The 22694-nt window shown below is 46.6% G+C and overlaps 1 protein-coding gene across 4 annotated transcripts in view; it reads right to left on the bottom strand.

The window, feature by feature from the left end:
• Positions 1-3772: 3772 nt before the first annotated feature.
• dennd2da (DENN/MADD domain containing 2Da) overlaps positions 3773-22694 on the bottom strand; it is a 78542-nt gene continuing 59620 nt past the window's right edge. For all 4 annotated transcript variants that reach the window (XM_072449341.1, XM_072449342.1, XM_072449343.1 and 1 more), the window contains 6 exons: positions 20538-20686; positions 16281-16452; positions 11018-11065; positions 10870-10951; positions 7345-7587; positions 3773-4311 (listed from right to left, as the gene is read on the bottom strand). In XM_072449341.1, coding sequence (XP_072305442.1) covers positions 4244-4311; positions 7345-7587; positions 10870-10951; positions 11018-11065; positions 16281-16452; positions 20538-20686 — 762 coding nt within the window. In that variant the 3' untranslated portion in view covers positions 3773-4243. The remainder of the gene's footprint in view (positions 4312-7344; positions 7588-10869; positions 10952-11017; positions 11066-16280; positions 16453-20537; positions 20687-22694) is intronic.

Genomic DNA, 22694 nt, shown 5'->3' with positions numbered 1-22694 from the left:
ACCGTGAGAGGTATCAATGTAATTTGGATAACTTTTGATGTCCCACTCCTCAGTAGCATTTTCACCAAATTTCAGCTTTTTAGGGCCAACGCCCTGGGAGGAGTTCGTAAAAGTACGACGTTTGGAAAAACTCCGAAGTCATGTTTAGCCATTTTTGAAGCAATATGGCCGACATTTGGTTCGGGGGACGGCGTTGCCGTAATAATATTTTTTTACTTCTCTTGTCACCATCTACCTCTGCGCCAAATTTCATGATTCTACGATCAGATTTTTTTTGGGTCATTTCCCATCTCTCAATGCATTTTTGGTACATTTGGTGGCGCTGACGCGCCAATTTTTTTTATTTTAGAAAAGGGAAATAGCCAGAATGTAGAGAGGCACGATTTTTAGAGGTGTGCAAATTTTTGTGACTTTTCGTCAATGTTCACTGGGTGAAAAATAGGGGGGTTGGTCCCGAGAAGAAGAAGAAAGAAAGAAAGAAAGAATAATATTCCGATGCGAAAACAATGTTTCCCATTTTTCAAATATCATAAACTATATAACTTCGCGGTCGTCATCCCAATGTAAAGTGCTCGTTTAGTGCGAACTTTTGCACGGGCTTCGCCCGTTTACAACGGTAATGTTCCATTTTCCTACAACTAATTAGTATGCACGGGGCGTGCATGAGTGGAGGAGTGCGTTAGTGAGTGTTTGGAAGTGGGCGAGCGCTTCGCGCTCGATTTCGTGCGCACTACGTGCGCACTTTCGCAGCCGTGCTTCGCACGGCCTTACGAGATTAATAGGCCTCTCGCCAGCTTGTGGCGCTCGGGCCTAATGAAGGTGCCGTTCACAGACACCAGAATGAACGCGTTCATATCGTTCGTCAGCAGTAATACCGTTCGTTCAGTTCACGTTCACCAAAATTATGAACGCGTTCATGAACTTTCGTTCTATGAACGCGTTCAGGCACAGCACTGGCTGTGTCTAGCTTTACTGTCTTTGTATTCCTGTCAGTAATCTCCCACAAAGCAGCCATAATCACCGGGTCTCCTCTTCAGATTAATCTGATCCAGAGCTGAAGCTGGAGTGAGCATGTGATGTGGTCGGAGCAGCCAGAGCCGGCGCCTGGACGCTGAGGGACTGGCATCGGTGTGGAGTTAGCTAACTTGTGCAGCATTGCCAGCCTGGTTCTCAAAAATAAGTGTCCACGGATACAATCACAGCCAGACACGTCTGAACTAAGCAGTCATCATCTCAGAAGTCATGAATCTCATATTCTAGCATAGGAAACTCAATCCTTTGCATTAGGGCGGGTGTCAACTGCACAATTTTTTTAATGTCTTATAATAATCATGTATGTCACACTACAAGATGCGGGAAATGTAAAGTCATTAGACAGAACACAGTCCCACTATATGCGACAGTTCACACGTCACACAAGCAGGTGGTTGATGGTTGTCCTGATTATCCCTGGAGGGGAAATTTGATTTGCAGCAGCAGAAAAACCACACATAGAACACTCAGAATAACCAAAACAATACAATACAGTAAAACACAATACAATAGAATTACAGTGACTGCTTAAAAATGCCAATTGCACCAAGAAAAAGAGAGTTCCTGTATCTATTAGTTCTGGATCTGGATGCACGTCTGGTGCATCCATCTGCTGCCGACAGTAACAGCGTTACTGTGTTAAAACCAGACACCATGGGACCAAGTTCACTATCCGAGCCATTTAAGAAGGACCATGGCCTCTGCAAATTGTAATGTGTCGATCCATATATTGGCTACTGCACTCAATTGCATAGAATACAAACAGAAGGGGCGAAAAGGCGCAACCCTGAGGCCAGCCAGTAGAGGACAAGAGGACTTCAGAGAGGGCACTATTGACCCTTAACCTCAGTCAGAAAGTTGGTCAGCCAGCAAGTGAGACCCTTATCAATGCTGTACATAGAAAGTCTTTGGGCTAAAATGTGTGACTGAATACTGTATACTGTATACTGTATACTGTATACTGTATACTGAATACTGTATACTGAATACTGTATACTGTATACTGTATACTGTATACTGTATACTGTATACTGAATACTGTATACTGTATACTGTATACTGTATACTGTATACTGAATACTGTATACTGAATACTGAATACTGTATAATGTATACTGTATACTGTATACTGAATACTGTATACAGTATACTGTATACTGAATACTGAATACTGAATACTGAATACTGTATACTGAATACTGTATACTGAATACTGTATACTGAATACTGAATACTGTATACTGTATACTGAATACTGTATACTGAATACTGTATACTGTATACTGTATACTGTATACTGTATACTGTATACTGAATACTGTATACTGAATACTGTATACTGTATACTGTATACTGTATACTGTATACTGTATACTGTATACTGAATACTGTATACTGAATACTGTATACTGTATACTGAATACTGTATACTGAATACTGAATACTGTATAATGTATACTGTATACTGTATACTGAATACTGTATACAGTATACTGTATACTGAATACTGAATACTGAATACTGAATACTGAATACTGAATACTGTATACAGTATACTGTATACTGAATACTGTATACTGAATACTGTATACTGAATACTGAATACTGAATACTGTATACTGAATACTGAATACTGTATACTGTATACTGAATACTGTATACTGAATACTGTATACTGTATACTGTATACTCTATACTCTATATTCTATACTCTATACTGAATACTGAATACTGTATACTGTATACTGTATACTGAATACTGAATACTGTATACTGTATACTGAATACTGTATACTGAATACTGTATACTGTATACTGTATACTCTATACTCTATATTCTATACTCTATACTGAATACTGAATACTGTATACTGTATACTGTATACTGAATACTGAAGTAAAAGCAGATGTGAAATTGATTAACAGTAAATCATTTTGGTTCTCAAGGTGTGTTAAGATAATGTTTAAAAGTGTCCCTTGGGTATTGACAACCCCCCTTCCTGACCTATAGGCAAATTGAAGTGGGTCAATTTTACTTCCAACCTGATTCAAAAGTTCATGCTGGACAAGTTCCTCAAAACTCTTCATCAACGTGTGCCACAGGCCTTCACATTTAGGTAATAGAATAAAGCTTGATTCTGTCCAGATTTTAGGAACACTCTGCAGCACCAGGGATTTCTGCAGATGAAATTAAAATTTTAAACTTGCTTACTTACTTACTTACTTGCTCTGTGCAGTTTTAAAAAATACGGCCACTTATTCCACCTGTGCCTGGACCTTTCCTGTCTTAGGCTCTCCAAACAATTCCAGTTAGTCAGCCTCTGTCTATCTGTCTATCGATTGGGAGTCATCACAAAAGGTCCATAATGGATTTAACTCCCTGCCATGTTGGGCGAGAGTGAGCAGAGAAGTACATTTTCAATTGTGTCCATGTATCCTGTTGAAAATCCTTTAAGCTCTCTCTTGACTTCTTTTTTAAGCTCTATGTGCAGAATCGTATCGCCCTTGATGAAAATATATATTCCTTCTATTTATAGCACTTTTCACTGCTTTGGAGACCCAGGGTTTGCAAATATCTTCATAGATTTCCTGGGGATTATGGATTCCTCTCAAAATGTGATATATGCCATAATCAGGTTTCACTACAGTTAGATACAATTTCCCACCTAACAGTCGAATCTACACTTCACTGAGCCAGACACCTCACCCATCCAGGAAGGAGAAACCCAGAACCAGCAGATGGAAAATTAAATATTTTTATAAAACCTGAAACAAGATTGCTCAAACAGTCACAAAACCAACACAAACAATCACATTGTAATGATGGTGAGCCTCTGCAATAGAACCTTTCAAACATGTGGATTTCACATCGAATTAAACAACAGCAGATTAATAAATAACATTGTCAGTGAAATCAACCAAAATTCAAAATAAGCAATCATTTTACGTCCTTAATATCAGCAGCTATTACAGTTCTCATTATTGTTATTATTGTAAGGACGATAACCCCAGCGTCCTCCATGATTCAGCGGTTCACAGTTCACTTATTTACCCACTAAATCATTCTTATGTCCTCCCCGCTCAATGCAAGTACACATAAGATACAAGAGTCTTTGGTCATCGTAGTTCAGGGTGCTCTCTTGTAGGTACTCTCATGTAAGTACTCATATGGAGGTACTCTTGTGTAGGGACTGGTGTAATTCTGTGAGCTCTAGTGCCTCTTGCCCTTGTCCTGTTTCCGCTTCTCGTGGAACTCCAGGATCTTTCTGTGGAACACTCCTGGAGGACAAAGACACAATTCAGTAACGATGTTGCACTTTATAATATAACAAAAAGCATACATTATTTAAATAATTGAAATATACAGGTTTAATTATTAAAGAGCGGTGGACATGAACACACATAGAACTAACATATTATGTCCAACTCTGTGTTGTTGCCTTGGGTTCGATTCATCCCTCGACCATTTGCTGAATGCCATTAGGGCCAAGCGCTTCAGAAATTTGAATTTACAAATGTAATGATCAGTAAAGATGCCAAAGCAGTCCCTGCTCTCACCTGTGGAGGCGCTGTGAGACACATGGGACACATGGGACACACTGTTTTCAGTGTAACTGTGATACACAACCACTGCTGTCCACTCCACACATTCACCCAGAAGTCAAACTACACTGACAATATTAAGTCTTCCTGGACTTTACAGGGGCCTTAGTGCCGACTGACCATCTGACCAGCATGTGTTCTGACCCTCTGCCCAGGCTCCTGCTCTGAGGCTGCGCTTGGACGCGTGTCGAATGAAATGATATATTATGTTAAATTGTAATTGTGTCCAAGTAGTAGTTGTAAAGAATTTCTCTAAAAAAAGGTGCTAATTTCAGGCTATCCGTCGAATAGTTTAAGTAAAACCACAAAGAATGACAGAAATCACAAAACTGTTTAAGAAATAAAAGAGAAGAGTAAATAATAAACACAGCTAAACAAAACAGTTTTTATCTTAAATTTGAACATCGTCAGAGTAGAAGCCTGTCTCACATCTTCAGGACGAATGTTCCAGATTTTAGCTGCATAAAATTGAAACGCAGATTCCCCATGTTTAGTCCAGACTCTGGCACCAGCAGGAGGCCGGTCCATGTTTAGTCCTGACTCTGGCACCAGCAGGAGGCCGGTCCATGTTTAGTCCTGACTCTGGCACCAGCAGGAGGCCGCTCCATGTTTAGTCCTGACTCTGGCACCAGCAGGAGGCCGCTCCATGTTTAGTCCTGACTCTGGCACCAGCTGGAGGCCGATCCATGTTTAGTCCTGACTTTGGCACCAGCAGGAGGCCGATCCATGTTTAGTCCTGACTTTGGCACCTGCAGGAGGCCGGTCCATGTTTAGTCCTGACTCTGGCACCAGCTGGAGGCCGATCCATGTTTAGTCCTGACTCTGGCACCAGCAGGAGGCCGGTCCATGTTTAGTCCTGACTCTGGCACCTGCAGGAGGCCGGTCCATGTTTAGTCCTGACTCTGGCACCTGCAGGAGGTCAGTCCATGTTTAGTCCTGACTCTGGCACCAGCAGGAGGCCGGTCCATGTTTAGTCCTGACTCTGGTACCTGCAGTAGGCCGGTCCATGTTTAGTCCTGACTCTGGCACCAGCAGGAGGCCGGTCCATGTTTAGTCCTGACTCTGGCACCAGCAGGAGGCCGGTCCCTGAGGTTCTCAGAGTCCGTGATGGTTCATATGGCACTAACATGTACCATGACTGCGTATGTGCAAAATGGCGCCACCATGGCAGTAGGAGTTGTGGTTCTGATGCATAAGAGCTCTTCACGTGTTTAAGAGCACGTGGACACATAATTTACGAACAAAATCAGACAAAACAAGACGTAAAAGAGATCAGAGGGTGGAGGGCAAACCATTTTCTAGGTTAAAAAAAGGCCCTTCTGTACGGCTTGGTTGATCCAGGTTGGCCTGCGGCGAGATGTCTGGATGCAGCCATGGCAGGCTGTTTATCACTGATGTTGAGGAACTTCAGCATAATAAGTCTTGCATCCACAACCGAGATGCACAGTGGCTGATGGCTCTGAGAGAGGACCACAGCAACATCCCAGAGCAGAACACAGTTACCATCACTGCGGCATACTGGACAGCACTGGGCCCTGACATGATACATGCATACTGGCTTAAGAAACTCACCTCACTCCACGAGCGCCTAGCAGCCCAAATGAACACACTGCTAAGGGACGGAACTCACCCTGAATGGCTAACCTATCCTGATACAGAAGAATCTCTCAAAGGGCCCGTCCAACTGTTGGCCACTAACCTGTCCCTCCACAATGTGGAAGCTCCTGTCGGGCATAATGGCGGCGAAGATAAGCAGGCCTATGGATCAATACATGAGCAGTGCTCAGAAAGGCATCGGCAAAAATACCAAAGGTGCTAGACATCAGCTCCTGGTAGACAGAACGGGACTGTAAAAACTGCCAAACTGTAAAACCTGACACACCAACCTGAGCACTGCCTGGATTGAAGAAAGCATATGACTCAATGCCACATACTTGGATCATTGAATGCTTGGAGTTGTACAACATCAATGGGGCGCTAAGAGTTTTCATAGGGAACTCGAGGCCAATGGCAAGACACTTGCCCAAGTGACCATCAAATGTGGCATATACCAAGGCGATGCGCTGTCCTCACTGCTGTTCTGCAGAGGTCTGAACCCTCTCAGCCAAATAATCAAGAAGACTGGCTATGGATACCGACTCCGAAATGGGGCTACCATCACCTCCTCTACATGGATGACATCAAGCTGGATGCTAAGAGCGAGCGGCATTGACTCCCTGATCCACAACCACCAGGATCTACAGCTCAGATATCGGAATGTCATTCAGACCAGAGAAGTGTGGTGATGGTGACTAAGAGAGGGAAGGTGGTCCACACAGAGGGAAGGTGGTCCACACAGAAGGGGCCTCACTCCCAGAAGGAACAATAGCAGACATTGAGGACAGTTACAAGTACCTGGGAATCCCACAGGCAAATGGCAACCTTGAAGAGGAAACAAGGAAAGCGGCTACGGCCAAATAAGTCCTCAGAAGCAGCTCAATGGCAAGAACAAGTCCTGGACAATAAACAGCTGCGCCCTGCCAGTGATCCAATACCCTGCAGGAATAATCAGTTGGCCAAAGGAGGGGATACAGACCACAGGACGATAACAAAAAAAAGTATATATAAACGTCTGAAATGTTACATATAACAAAAGGAATAAACAAATATTTAGTTGGTGAAACTGTCGTATAATGCTCAAAATAATATTATATGAGAGGGAGGGAGAACCTTGCTGTGGTCCGGGCTGCTGCTGCTCGACCTCCTGGATGAACAGGTCAAACATCTGCGTCTGGATGAACTTCTTGACAAAGTGACGTGTGTTCTTGGACTCAATGGCCTTGTAGAAGTCCCTCTTCTCGAAAAAGCCACGCTGTCCGGGTCGGTACTTGACAAAAGACGCGTAGTGACCCACCGTCTTCACAAAGAACTGCAGGAAGGCCTCAGACACCACTCTATTCAGTTCCTCCACCGCTGACAACACAGGAGAAGGAACTTTAACCAAAGTGTTTACATGGAGACAAACACAGACACAGTTTGATTTCAAAAATTCATTCTTGGGTCACTGGTTTTTGACCTTGACAGTGTTAAATAATAATGAGATTCTCCATCAAGAGCTGGATTTGAACTCACAACGTTGCGGATTGCGCACATGGTGTGCATGTGTGATTTCCACTAGGCCACCAGGTGCCGGTGTCTTCCTGCTGGGTATGTTGGTGTGTAACTGTGTGCCTGGACTGGAGACACATTTTGGGGCGGCAGTGGTTTAGTGCTTAGAGCTTTCACTCACAACCCCCAAAGGTTAATGACAGAGCTCCAGACAGAGCACAAGTTTCATTGGGTAGCAGTAGCTCAGTGGTAGAGTGCTCGACTTCTGATCCAACTCCCTGCTCGGTCAGAGCGGTCAGATCCACTGGCCCGCAGGTTGGTGGTGCCTCATGTGAATACTGCCGTTGTGTCCTTGGGCAAGACACTTAATCCAAATTGCCCCCAGTGTCTGCGTACATCTGGGTGTGAATGTGTGAGTGACTGGTTGTAAAGAGCTTTTAGTGCCTTGACGGTAGAAAAATGCTATAGAAATGTGACCATTATTGTGTAAGACTCACCTTACCTAATTATGTGAGTCGCAGGGTCAATTTGCTCAAAGTTCATCTATATGCATTCTGAAGTCTAACATCAATCTGGAACATTCCCACTGTCTTTGAAAACTTGTAAAGCCTCTCCAAAATTCTTGATGCCTAAAGTAGTCATTAGTGAGTCATTAAGTGGCATTTGATGTTTTTCAGTCAGGTTTTAGACACTCATAGACTCATCACACAGAGACTGCTGTTGTCAAGGTGACAAATTACATCCTCCTGAACACTGACACGGGCAAAGTCTCAATCTTAATTCTGTTAGATCTGATGCTGCTTTTGACACTGTCGATCATGGGACCCTCTTACAGAGACTAGAGGACTGGGTGGGCATCACTGGCCCCGCCCTAAACTGGTTAAGGTCCTATCTGGAAGACAGGAAGTACTTTGCGTCTCAGACCACATGACCTTGACCTGTGGGTTGCCCCAAAGGTCAGTCCTGGGTCCCCTTCTGTTCAACCTCTACATGCTGCCGTTAGGTCAGCTGATACGCAGTGAAAATGTGTCCATCACAATTATGCAGACGAGTCAGATCTATGTTTCACTGTGGCAGGTGAATATGGACCAGTGGATTCACTCTGTCACTGCATCCAACAGATCAGTGTGTGGAGGCAAAACAACTTTCTCCAGCTGAACTCAGACAAGACTGAAATCATTGTCTCTGTCACAGAAACAAAGAGAAATTGTTAGCGGTCACCTCCAGAGTCTTGCTCTAAAACCTACAAACCAAGTTATAAATCTGGGGATAATAATGGACTCAGACTTGAACTTTAACAGCCACATCAAATCAATAACATCAGCAGCTTTTTACCATCTAAAAAACATTTCCAAAACCAAAAATATAGTGTCTAAACAGGACTTGGAGAGACTTATCCATGCGTTTGTCTCCAGTAGATTAGACTACTGTAATACTTTTGGGATTTGAGCCCAAAAAAAATTAAATATATAGACTAACCATACACAGACTTTTGGTCCTGGGTTTGTCTTATTTGACTGGTAACCATTTCAGGCTTAAGTTAAACCTGTTACCATCCACCTATTTCGCCCTGTGCACAATGGTTTGACCCTAATGGCATTGCTTATTAAAAGAGGATCTTATGTTCCACATGCAAGTGTGATGCATCATTAGAAAGCTTAGGCCTTCTAGTTTCTGCAGATGTGCACATGAACACTGTTAGGGCTTCAGAACTCACACTACAGAAGCCCAAACATAAACAAAACATCATTTTTTTAGTCTCGCCTGAATATTGTCCATTTGTAATGATCCTGAGTAAGAAGTGACATATTTATCGTACTTATGACAAAACTGCTGCCAATCAGCTGATGGTTTGGTTGCCATGGTTACTGCCCAGGTTTTATCGCTCTCTAGATAAAGCAGCAATATCTGGACAGAACCAGGGATTATTCTTATTTTTGACCCTGACTCTTTTAAGAGGGGCGTGTTCATCAGTTATATCATTAAATGTGTTAAAGTCCAGTGCTGTGTTGGGTTCTGGAACACTAGAGGCAAAACTGTCACTATAGAAATGATCAGACAAAAATGTTGCTTTAAGTGGGTCTTTAGGGTCTTTAGGGTCCAGTCGGGTGGAGACGTAATAAGTGTGAGGTTTAATTCATTACAGTAGTTTTTTAGACTGTCAGACGTTTTGGACCAATTGATGTTCATGTCACCTAAAACAAGTCAGAATGATCAAAAGTGGAGAGGAAAGAAGTCCTCCAGCTCTAACTAAGTATTCAAAACCTTTTGACTTCAAGACTTTGGATTTTACAGTTGCAGAGAAACGATAAATATTGCTGCTCCGCCTCCTTTATATTGCTGCTCCGCCTCCTTTACTGGGAATATATTATAATTGTCCAATGAAATATCAGCGTCTGAGATCCTGGAGGTTAACCATGTTTCAGAAAATACAAATATATCACACACTAATAAAATCTATTTTTGATTGAAGACTTCGCACATTCATGTGAATTATTCAAAGACCTTTTTTTAAATTTAAATGTTGATATGTTTAAAATCGTGTTTAGAACCTTTTAATCTTGAATATTTGATGTGGGTTGGTTTTAGGTGGGCTTAATGCTGATTAAATATGATTTGCCATTTTTTCATTTTTTTGTCTGTTTTGACTCTGTTCCAAATATTATTCACAACATAAATGTCACTTGAATCCTTTCCCATTTCCATAGGTGCAATAGAGTGTTGGGCAGGTGTTGGGCAGGTGCAATAGAGTGTTGGGCAGGTGCAATAGAGTGTTGGGCAGGTGCAATAGAGTGTTGGACAGGTGCAATAGAGTGTTGAGCAGGTGCAATAGAGTGCTGGGCAGGTGCAAGAGTTTTGGGCAGGTGCAATAGAGTGTTGGGCAGGTGCAATAGAGTGTTGGGCAGGTGCAATAGAGTGTTGGGCAGGTGCGATAAAGTGTTCGGCAGGTGCAATAGAGTGTTTGGCAGGTGCGATAGAGTGTTGGGCAGGTGGAGGCCCTGTCACTTGTGATGCTGACAGTATCTGAAGAGGTCCATGAGCGTCTGAAGTCACCTCAGACCTGATGTGTCACATTGACTGCTGCAGGTGCGAGAGTGCGGTCGACATTCATAATTCTTCTCTAAAAGAAAGTAAGATCAGACTCACTTGAGGCTTGTTTCCAGGCTCTTAGAGACTCCAGGATGTCGGCCTGAATTTTTGGAGGCAAAATTGTTTTTTCATCACCGATCTGGAAAAGTAAAAACGTGACAGAAACAACCACAACCTCTGATCCATCGATCACCAGTGTCTTTACCGAGTACGGGAAAGTCTCCTTGTCCTCTGACAGGTCCACCACCAGCAGCTGTGGACACACAACACACATTACACAAAACACGCAGCAGCTGAGGACACACAACACACAGCAACTGAGGACACACAACACATTACACACAACACACACAACACACAGCAGCTGAGGACATACAACACACACAGCAAGGAGCAAGGAGAGAGCATGGAGAGGACATGGAGAGAACATGGAGAGAGCACAGAGAGAACATGGAGAGAGAATGGAGAAAGCACGGAGAGAGCATGGAGAGAACACGGAGAGAACATGGAGTGAACATGGGGAGAACATGAGGAGAACATGGAGAGAACATGGAGAGAGCATGGAGAGAGCATGGAGAGAACATGGAGAGAGCACTGAGAGAACACGGAGAGAACATCGAGTGAACATGGAGAGCATGGAGAGAACATGGAGAGAGCATGGAGAGAGCACGGAGAGAACATGGAGAGAGCATGGAGAGAGCACGGAGAGAAAACGGAGAGAGCATGGAGAGAGCATGGAGAGAACATGGAGAGAGCATGGAGAGAGCATGTAGAGAGCATGGAGAGAGCACGGAGAGAACACGGAGAGAACATGGAGAGAACACGGAGAGAACATGGGGAGAGCACGAAGAGAGCATGGAGAGAATACGGAGAGAGTAAGGAGAGAACATGGAGAAAACACGGAGAAAGCACAGAGAGGAAATGGAGAGGGCACGGAGAGAGCATGGAGAGGGCACGGAGAGAGCATGGAGAGAACATGGAGAGAGCAGAGAGAGAAAACGGAGAGAACATAGAGAGCACATGGAAAGAGCACGGAGAGAGCATGGAGAGAGCATGGAGAGAACATGGAGAGAGCACAGAGAGAACACGGAGAGAACATGCAGAGAACATGGAGAGAGCATGGAGAGAACATGGAGAGAACATGGAGAGCGCACAAAGAGAACACAGAAAGAACATGGAGAGATCATAGAGAGAGCACGGAGAGAGCATGGAGAGAGCACGGAAAGGGCATGGAGAGAGCATGGAGAGAACATGGACAGAGCATGGAGAGAGCATGGAGAGAACATGGAGAGAGCATAGAGAGAACACGGAGAGAACATGGAGAGAGCATGGAGAGATATTGGAGAGAGCATGGAGAGAGAACGGAGAGAACACGGAGAGAGCACGGAGAGAACACGGAGAGAACATGGAGAGAGCACGGGACAGAAGACGCAGAGAACACGGAGAGAAAACGGAGAGAACATGGAGAGAGCACGGAGAGAACATGGTGAGAACATGGAGAGAACATGGAGAGAGCAAGGAGAGAACATGGAGAGAACATGGAGAGAACATGGAGAGAGCACGGAGAGAACACAGAGAGAGCACAGAGCACAAAAAGAGAGCATGGAGAGATTACGGAGAGAGCCGGGAGAGAACATGGAGAAAACACGGAGCGAGCGAGGAGAGAACATGGAGAGAACACGGGGAGAACACGGAGAGAACACGGAAAGAACATGGAGAAAACATGGAGAGAGCATGGAGAGAACATGGAGAGAGCAGGGAGAGAGCACGGAGAGAGCATGGAGAGAGCACGGAAAGGGCATGGAGAGAGCATGGAGAGAATATGGACAGAGCACAGAGAGAACACGGTGAGAACATGGAGAGAACATGGAGGGAGCATGGAGAGAACATGGAGAGAGCATGGAGAGAGCACAGAGAGAACACGGAGAGAACACGGAGAGAACATGGAGAAAGCATGGAGAGATATTGGAGAGAGCATGGAGAGAGAACGGAGAGAACACGGAGAGAGCATGGAGAGAACATGGAGAGAACATGGAAAGAACATGGAGAGAGCACGGAGAGAACACGGAGAGAACATGGAGAGAGCACGGGACAGAAGACGCAGAGAACACAGAGAGAAAACGGAGAGAACATGGAGAGAGCACGGAGAGAACATGGAGGGAGCATGGAGAGAGCACGGAGAGAACATGGAGAGAGCATGGAGAGAGCACGGGGAAAACATGGAGAGAACATGGAGAGAGCACGGAGAGAACATGGTGAGAACATGGAGAGAACATGGAGAGAGCATGGAGAGAACATGGACAGAACATGGAGAGAACATTGAGAGAGCACGGAGAGAACATGGAGGGAGCATGGAGAGAACATGGAGAGAGCATGGAGAGAACATGGAGAGAGCACAGAGAGAACACGGAGAGAACACGGAGAGAACATGGATAGAGCATGGAGAGATATTGGAGAGAGCATGGAGAGAGAACGGAGAGAACACGGAGAGAGCATGGAGAGAACATGGAGAGAACATGGAGAGAGCACGGAGAGAACATGGAGAGAACATGGAGAGAGCACGGAGAGAACTTGGAGAGAGCTTGGAGAGAACACGGAGAGAGCATGGAGAGAACATGGAGAGAACATGGAGAGAGCATGGAGAGATATTGGAGAGAGCATGGAGAGAACACGGAGAGAGCATGGAGAGAACATGGAGAGAACATGGAGAGAGCACGGAGAGAACACGGAGAGAGTATGGAGAGAGCACGGAGAGAACACGGAAAGAACATGGAGAGAGCACGGAGAGAGCATGGAGAGAGCAGGAGAGAACACGGAGTGAACACGGAGAGAGCACGGCGAGAGTATGGAGAGAGCAGGGAGAGAGCACGGAGCGAGCACGGAGAGAACATGGAGAGAGCATGGAGAGAACACGGAGAGAGCAGGGAGAGATTACGGAGAGAGCATGGAGAGAACATGGAAAGAGCATGGAGAGAGCATGGAGAGAGCATGGAGAGAGCACGGAGAGAACACGGAGAGAGCACGGAGAGCGCACGGAGAGAACACGGAGAGAGCACGGAGAGAGCACGGAGAGCAGGGAGAGAGCAGGGAGAGAACACTGAGAGAGCATGGAGAGAACACGGAGAGAGCACGGAGAGAGCATGGAGAGAACACGGAAAGAGCAAGGAGAAAACATGGAGAGAACACGGAGAGAACATGGAGATAACATGGAGAGATTAAGGAGAGAACACGGAGAGAGCCCGGAGAGAACACGGAGAGAACACGGAGAGAACACGGAGAGAACACGGAGAGATTACGGAGAGAACATGGAGAGAACATTGAGAGAATATGGAGAGAGCACGGAGAGAACATGGAGAGAGCATGGAGAGAGCATTGAGAGAACATGGAGAGAGCACAGAGAGAGCACGGAGAGAACATGGAAAGAGCATGGAGAGAACATGGAGAGAACATGGAGAGAACATGGAGAGAGCATGGAGAGAACATTGAGAGAACATGGAGAGAGCATGGAGAGAACATGGAGAGAGCATGGAGAGAGCAGGGATAGATCATGGAGAGAGCATAGAGAGAACATGGAGAGAGCATGGAGAGAACATGGAGAGATTATGGAGAGAACATGGAAAGAACATGGAGAGAGCACAGAGAACATGGAGAGAGCAGGGAGAGAACACGGAGAGAACATGGAGAGAACACGGAGAGATTATGGAGAGAGTAGGGAGAGAGCATGGAGAGAACATGTATAGAGCATGGAGAGAACACGGAGAGAGCATGGAGAGAACATGGAGAGACCACGGAAAGAACACGGAGAAAACATGGACAAAACACGGAGAGATTATGGAGAGAGCAGGGAGAGAGCATGGAGAGAACATGGAAAGAGCATGGAGAGAGCATGGAGAGAACACGGAGAGAGCAGGGAGAGATTACGGAGAGAGCATGGAGAGAACATGGAAAGAGCATGGAGAGAGCATGGAGAGAGCACGGAGAGAGCACGGAGAGAGCAGGGAGAGATTACGGAGAGAGCATGGAGAGAACATGGAAAGAGCATAGAGAGAGCATGGAGAGGGCATGGAGAGAGCACGGAGAGAACACGGAGCGAGCACGGAGAGCGCACGGAGAGAACACGGAGAGAGCACGGAGAGAGCACGGAGAGCAGGGAGAGAGCAGGGAGAGAACACTGAGAGAGCATGGAGAGAACACGGAGAGAGCACAGAGAGAGCATGGAGAGAACACGGAAAGAGCAAGGTGAAAACATGGAGAGAACACGAGGAGAAAATGGAGAGAACATGGAGAGAGCAAGGAGAGAACACGGAGAGAGCCCGGAGATAACACGGAGAGAACACGGAGAGAACACGGAGAGATTACGGAGAGAACATGGAGAGAGCACAGAGAGAACATGGAGAGAGTAGGGAGAGAACACGGAGAGAACATGGAGAGAACACGGAGAGATTATGGAGAGAGTAGGGAGAGAGCATGGAGAGAACATGTAGAGAGCATGGAGAGAACACGGAGAGAGCATGGAGAGAACATGGAGAGACCATGGAAAGAACACGGAGAAAACATGGACAAAACACGGAGAGATTATGGAGAGAGCAGGGAGAGAGCATGGAGAGAGCATGGAGAGAACAAGGAGAGAGCATGGAGAGAACACGGAGAGAGTATGGAGAGAACATGGAGAGAACATGGAGAGAACATGGAGAGAGCACGGAGAGAGCACGGAGAGAACATGGAGAGAGCACGGGGAGAACATGGAGAGAACATGAAGAGAGCACGGAGAGAACATGGAGAGAACATGGAGAGAGCATGGAGAGAGCACGGAGAGAACACAGAGAGAGCACAGAGAGCGTAGGGAGAGAGCATGGAGAGAACACGGAGAGAGCATGGAGAGAACATGGAGAGAACACGGAGAGAACACAGTGCGAGCAATGAGAGAGCATGGAGAGAACACGGAGAGAGCAAGGAGAGAACATGGAGAGAACACGGAGAGAACACGGAGAGAACACGGAGAAAGCACGGAGAGAACACGGAGAGAGCATGGAGAGAGCACGGAGAGAACACGGAGTGAACACGGAGAGAGCACGGCTAGAGTACGGACAGAGCAGGGAGAGAACACAGAGAGAACACGGAGAGAGCATGGAGAAAGCACGGAGAGATTATGGAGAGAGTAGGGAGAGAGCATGGAGAGAACATGGAGAGAGCACGGAAAGAACACGAAGAAAACATGGATAGAACACGGAGAGATTATGGAGAGAGCAAGGAGAGAACACGGAGAGAGCACGGAGAGAACACGGAGAGAACACGGAGAGAGCAGGGAGACAGCACGGAGAGAGCAAGGAGAAAACATGGAGAGAACACGGAGAGAACATGGAGAGAACATGAAGAGAGCAAGGAGAGAACACGGAGAGAGCACGGAGAGAACACGGAGAGAACACGGAGAAAACATGGAGAGAACACGGAGAGAGCATGGAGTTTACATCAACAGTGTCCTGGAGCTGGTCCAGCAGGCTCTTCTGGACCCCGAGCAGGTACGGAGTTGGCGCCATCACCACGTCCATGAGGATCTGAGGCACGATGGAGATGAAGGTGTGCTGCCAGGTGAAGGGGAAGAGCAGAGCAGCCACAGCATGCAGCACCTGGGACAGAGTACTACACACACACACACACACACACACACATACGCACAGACACACACACACACACACACACATACGCACAGACACACACACACACACATGTGCGGGCACACACACACACACGCACATACACACACACACACACACATGTGCGGGCACACACACACACACACATGCGCGCGCACACACACACACACACACAGACACATGCGCGCGCACACACACACACACACACACATGTGCGGGCACACACACACACACACACACACACAGACACATAGTGTGAGGACTACAGTGCTTGTATCTCACTTCTACTACATATCGAAAATGGTTACGATCCTATTTATACAGCACACAAATACAATTTCCCATGTACATAATGTACATATGTACATATGTACATTATGTACATAATTAAGGGTGCAATTATGAGGTTATAACATTCACACAGAGTAAACGTAAAAACACACATATATATATATATATATATATATATATATATATATATATATATATACGGACGTCGCCCGGCCAAACAAGGTCTGAGCTCCTTGATGACAGACGGGTCACTGGTACAACAAGGAAATGCGTGAGTTGTGAGAACAGGAATAATCAGTTGGCCAAAGACACAAAAACTTCTGACCAAGCCAAATCCAGCACCCTGACACTCACACTAGCTCTGAATTTCTCAGACAATGGGGAACAGGAACAAACAAAACAGGTTGATGAAGTGCTGGAGGGACCATGTTGGGAGGGCAAGCCTCTACATGGGATGCACACAGAACTGATGTGGCTGATATCATGGCTGAAATCCTACCCAGTGCTAGAAAGGCCCCAAGGACAAAGTTGCAAACCCCCAAAAGATGGTGGGGAAATGCGCACAGTAACGAGTGGCAGCTTGGCTTTCCTCGGCTGCTGCAGGAAGTACATCCTCTGCTGGGCCTTCTTGATGAGGAGCTGATGTTGGGCTCCCACTTGAGGTCCTGGTGATGGTGGTGCAGAGGAAGAGGAGGGAGTCCACAGTGGAGCTGGGGGAGTCTGTGATGATGAGGGGGGGCTGGGGGGCTTTGCCTTTCCTGAAGTGCACGATCATCTCCACTGTCTTCTGGGCGTTGAACTCCAGGTTGTTACTGCTGCACCAGGACACCAGCCGCTCCACCTCCTGTAGACAGACTCATCCCCGTCCCAGATGAGCCCGATGAGGGTGGAGTCGTCATGGCGATGAGGGGTGGTGTCGTCATGGCGATGAGGGGTGGTGTCGTCATGGTGATGAGGGGCGATGAGGGTGGTGTCGTCCACAAACACATCAGTTTTACAGAGAAGCACCTCTTCTTCTCCTGGTGTTCTGAGGAGCTCCTGGTGTTCTGAGGAGCTCCTGGTGTTCTGAGGAGCACCTCTTCTTCTCCTGGTGTTCTGAGGAGCACCTCTTCTTCTCCTGGTGTTCTGAGGAGCACCTCTGCTTCTCCTGGTGTTCTGAGGAGCACCTCTTCTTCTCCTGGTGTTCTGAGGAGCACCTCTGCTTCTCCTGGTGTTCTGAGGAGCACCTCTTCTTCTCCAGGTGTTCTGAGGAGCACCTCTGCTTCTCCTGGTGTTCTGAGGAGCACCTCTTCTTCTCCTGGTGTTCTGAGGAGCACCTCTTCTTCTCCTGGTGTTCTGAGGAGCACCTCTGCTTCTCCTGGTGTTCTGAGGAGCACCTCTTCTTCTCCTAGTGTTCTGAGGAGCACCTCTGCTTCTCCAGGTGTTCTGAGGAGCACCTCTTCTTCTCCTGGTGTTCTGAGGAGCACCTCTTCTTCTACTGGTGTTCTGAGGAGCACCTCTTCTTCTCCTGGTGTTCTGAGGAGCACCTCTGCTTCTCCAGGTGTTCTGAGGAGCACCTCTTCTTCTACTGGTGTTCTGAGGAGCACCTCTTCTTCTACTGGTGTTCTGAGCACATGTTTTTATCTTCAAATGTCACCAGAAGAGTCGCGGGGAAAGAAAACCCATGTCTCAGCTCGTCACAGATGTGGTGGAACTTTCTTCACTGTTGACGAACCTCGTATGGAATATCTGGAGCAAAGAAGATGCGCTTGCCTTTGTACTGGAGTTCTCCTTTAACCCTGGAGGTCTCCTTTAATAACCCTTTCAGCCTTCAAGGCATATTCCTTCACACGATCATTAAAGGTCCCATATGATGCTATATTTCCCGTTTCGTAATCTATCCTAAGAGTATATTTGACAATAATAAGTGTTGTGCATAACCCGTGACGTAGTCTCAGAGAGAGCGTGTGTCCTCCGCCCACCCCGTGACGTAGTCTCAGTGAGAGCGTGTGTCCCCGCCCACCCCGTGACGTAGTCTCAGTGAGAGCGTGTGTCCCCCGCCCACCCCGTGACGTAGTCTCAGTGAGAGCGTGTGTCCCCCGCCCACCCCGTGACGTAGTCTCAGTGAGAGCGTGTGTCCCCCGCCCACCCCGTGACGTAGTCTCAGTGAGAGCGTGTGTCCCCCGCCCACCCCGTGACGTAGTCTCAGCGAGAACGTGTGTCCTCCGCCCACCCCGTGACGTAGTCTCAGTGACAGCGTGCGTCCCCGCCCACCCCGTGACGTAGTTTCAGCGAGAGATTGTGTCCCCGCCCACCCCGTGACGTAGTCTTAGGTGGAGACGTGGGAATGTAAACAGGCCCAGGCGTCACAGCGTCACACGTGAATGCCAAGTTATCAAAGAATAAAAGCAAGTATCACATTTCAAGCACTTTCACAGTCGTCATAATGAATGAAACACATCACAAAACAATGTAATAACAAGGGGGCCATGCGGTGATTATGACGCGTTGCTGTGAATAGACTGTGATTTCGCTAAAATCTGCAATAAGAAAAACAGATATATGACGCACCAATAACACTGTAAGAAGGTTAAAAGCTCTGAAAAGTCGATTTTGCATGATATGGGACCTTTAAGAAACCTCATTATCAGATCTCATGGTTTTTCAGCTGCGGGTCTTGTTTTGCCCAGGCGATGCGCTCTCTCGATTGTGATTGGAGGGACTTCAACTCCTGACCCCAAAATAAGCTCTGCAATCACCTTCTCAAGGAAACTTTCAGTACCATCTCCCTCCAAACCCCCACAAATCTGAGATTGTTCCCACGTGATCTGGACTCCAAATCCAGGATCTTACTTTTCCTATTATTTTGTTCTCCGTCCACAGCTTCATGACATTGGCCGCTCCATCATCTCGGTCCTGCAGATCATCCGTATTGTCTGAAATACGCTGTTCAGCTTCATTGAGGTCAGTGACGCCATGTCACGCTGCATTTCAAGTTTCATTTGACACATCATGAGAGCCCACTGCTGAATGGTTATCTCCTCTCCTCCCTCCAGCAAGGCGAAGGCCTGAGGTTTCACATCGGCCGGCGGAGCCCTGTCCTGCCACAGGGGAAGGGCTGCAAACCTGTTAGCCTTGTTAGCTTGTGAGGCGGGCTGTTTTCCAATGGAGGTGTGGATCATCAGCTTTGATTATTTACGTCCCGTAGCGTTCGGCCTTGTGTTTTCCCTGTTTACTCATCTCTTGTTCGTCTTTTCTGGGATTATGTCAAATGGTGATTTTAAAACAGACTTCTGCCGCAGCGGAGCGAGTGCTTCTCCTTAGCTCGTCACCATGACCGGAAGTCCGAGAGATGACAAGTGTTTTGTACTATAGTCTTTGGTTTTCTTCTCTCCACTTACGTTTCAGGTCACTTACGGTGACGGCACTCTTTATTTTGAATTGTTGCAGACTTTTGGTTGTGTTCTCTGTTAATTATAACATTTTGTGTTGTATATTCATTTGTTTTGCTTTTCCCTTTTTTTTTTGAAGAATTTGTGCCGTATGCTTTATTAGACAGGAAAGGACAGAGTGAAATGGGTGATGAGAGACAGCAATTTATTGGGACTTGAACTCACAACGCTGCAACCGTGTGCTGTGCCTTAACCACTCGACCACTGATACAGAAAAAGGTTGGATTTCGTACAGAGCACATTTCATAATCAATAATAGTGCAGGGAGAGGAATGTTGTCATTATGAAAAAGTTATAAATATATTAACATTGTACCTAACTCATCCAGATGATAATGAGTCAAAACTACCTGAGTTCATCGGCCATGAAGATGATGCGCCGCTCCAGAACAGCAGCGGAGAACACCAGCAAAACCTGCTCTTCACTCAGACACTGGAACAGAGTGCCAAAGTTCACATGTTCCAGCCACGAGTCCAGAGGCCTGGTGAGTCTGATGATCTGAGGAACAGAGTACAGACTTAGTTTATATATACACGGTATAGTGACAGTCCACGATGGTGCCATTATTATCACACCTGCTTGAGAAATATTGACCAAGATCAAGGCCTACTTTACTGAAAGAAAATGATAGTGGAGATACTTCTCTAGTCATTCTGGTGGTATTTTCAGGGTTACTCTCTAAGGTTTACTCTGTACTAAAGTATATCTGTTTCGACCACTATGAGCAACATTAACACACCACAACAACACCTGTCCCTAAACCACAGATCAAGTCAACCTCTTACATTCGCACTACCTTGAAAGAAGGGCACCACTGTCGCTTTCTCCAGCTTCTTTCCGAGCTCTTGATATTTCTCTAGTCATTTGGTATTACTACATTAGCCACCACGGCTTTCCTTTTTTTTTCCTTTCCTGAACGTCTGACGCTTTGGACGTGCGGCCAGAGTGGCCAACTCAGAGAAGTTTGAAAAGTTAAACTTTTGACGTGGCGCAGCAACCAATCAGAGATTACGCTCTAGTGACGTCCCTACGCACCATGGAAGAAGGCCCAAAACAAACCCTGCAACTATTTTTTTGAAATCATTAAATTACTCACTAATCAAGTACCTATAAATAGAGACTGGTATTCGAAGGTGAATGGGAAAGAAGGTTGACCGCAGGAAAGGTAGATTGAAGCCATGATGGAAGGAACGGAAACCGTACCGGATGGTCAAGAGGGACTAGAAGGTCGCCTAAAGCGGGGCTCAGGTGTGGAACGTGGTAGCTGAGGATGGAGGAACTGGAGTCGATGACAGTTCCACCTCGGGAATCAATGTTCTGAATGTATTTGTTGATGGAGTTGAATGCAGGGTCATCGGACTGGTTAGCCATGAACAAGGCACAGGGCAGGAAGGCAGCAATCCCGATCCATCTAAAATAAGGCCGCCAAAGACATGCAAACTCACAGATGAAGTCATGATTGTCAGATGAACTTGAGTCATAAAGTAACCCCCAAAACCGGCTGATGGAAAGGCATATCAAAGTGGAGCAGCGACTTGATGGACTGGATGAGAATCACAACGATGAGAATCACAACAACGCTAGGGTCTGGAGGTGAAAGCTTAAGGGCGTGTCCCTAGGAGATGATCTGCATGGCTATGACCAAATGGGGACAAGCTGCTGTTTGGAGCATGAGGAGAAGGCACCTGAGACGAGAGCTCCGGTTTAACTTTGGGTTGGTACCTGGAAACTCTCAGAACATGGAAGGACCGACATCCCGGTGCCCGAAGAGGGACGAGGTGGCATCCCGGTGCCCAAAGAATGCTGTGGCATCCCGGTACCTGAAGGCGGCTCTGGGGACTTAATAGATTAGGAGATGCCAGCCGAAACTACGACAAGACCGATATGAGCAAATCCATGATGACCATCCACGACTTAAAAAAGGGTTAGTGTATGAATAACTAGGTATGATGGAAGTAGCTTAGGCGGCATGAGTATGCGTGGCGAAGCTAGCATGAGTCAGGTCCCCTGTCCTTAGAACCTCCTTCTCGGCAAGGAAAAACTGCAAAATCTCTTTGGGGAAATAATAGAAACCTTGAGGAGTTCCAAGGTGAAGGTGGGTGTCCGACTCTCTCGGACTGCTGGAACCTGGCAACGCAGTGCCAGAGTGGCTTCCGGCACTGGTGAGAGCTGGTTGCTCATTGCAACGCTCCCTCTCTTTTCCAAATGTTTTGTGCTCTATTTTTATTTGGTAAATATTTTTTGTACATTCACTTGTACGGCTGGGGCTCACAGACACGCGCTGGATCCGCTTTGATTCAACTTTATTTTGTTGGATTATTGCGTGTGTTTGTCTTCACGATGTGCGTTGACACCCAGCCCCCCCCCCGGCCTACGTTGTCTACACAAATAAACAGCTGTTGGAGTTCTCCGGAGATGGAGCTACCGAACTGGCGTGAGTGAGACAAAGCGGGAGAAGGCTAAAAAGAAAAAAGGAGATAGCCGACTGTAAGCGAGAGCTGCGCCT

The sequence above is a fragment of the Eucyclogobius newberryi genome, unplaced genomic scaffold (genome assembly GCF_026437365.1).
Source record: "Eucyclogobius newberryi isolate DKJ021-1_F unplaced genomic scaffold, fEucNew1.0.hap1 SCAF_17, whole genome shotgun sequence".
NCBI classification, from domain to species: domain Eukaryota; kingdom Metazoa; phylum Chordata; class Actinopteri; order Gobiiformes; family Gobiidae; genus Eucyclogobius; species Eucyclogobius newberryi.
The sequence above is the reverse complement of the archived record's forward strand: the minus strand, read 5'-3'. Positions and strand labels throughout refer to the sequence as shown.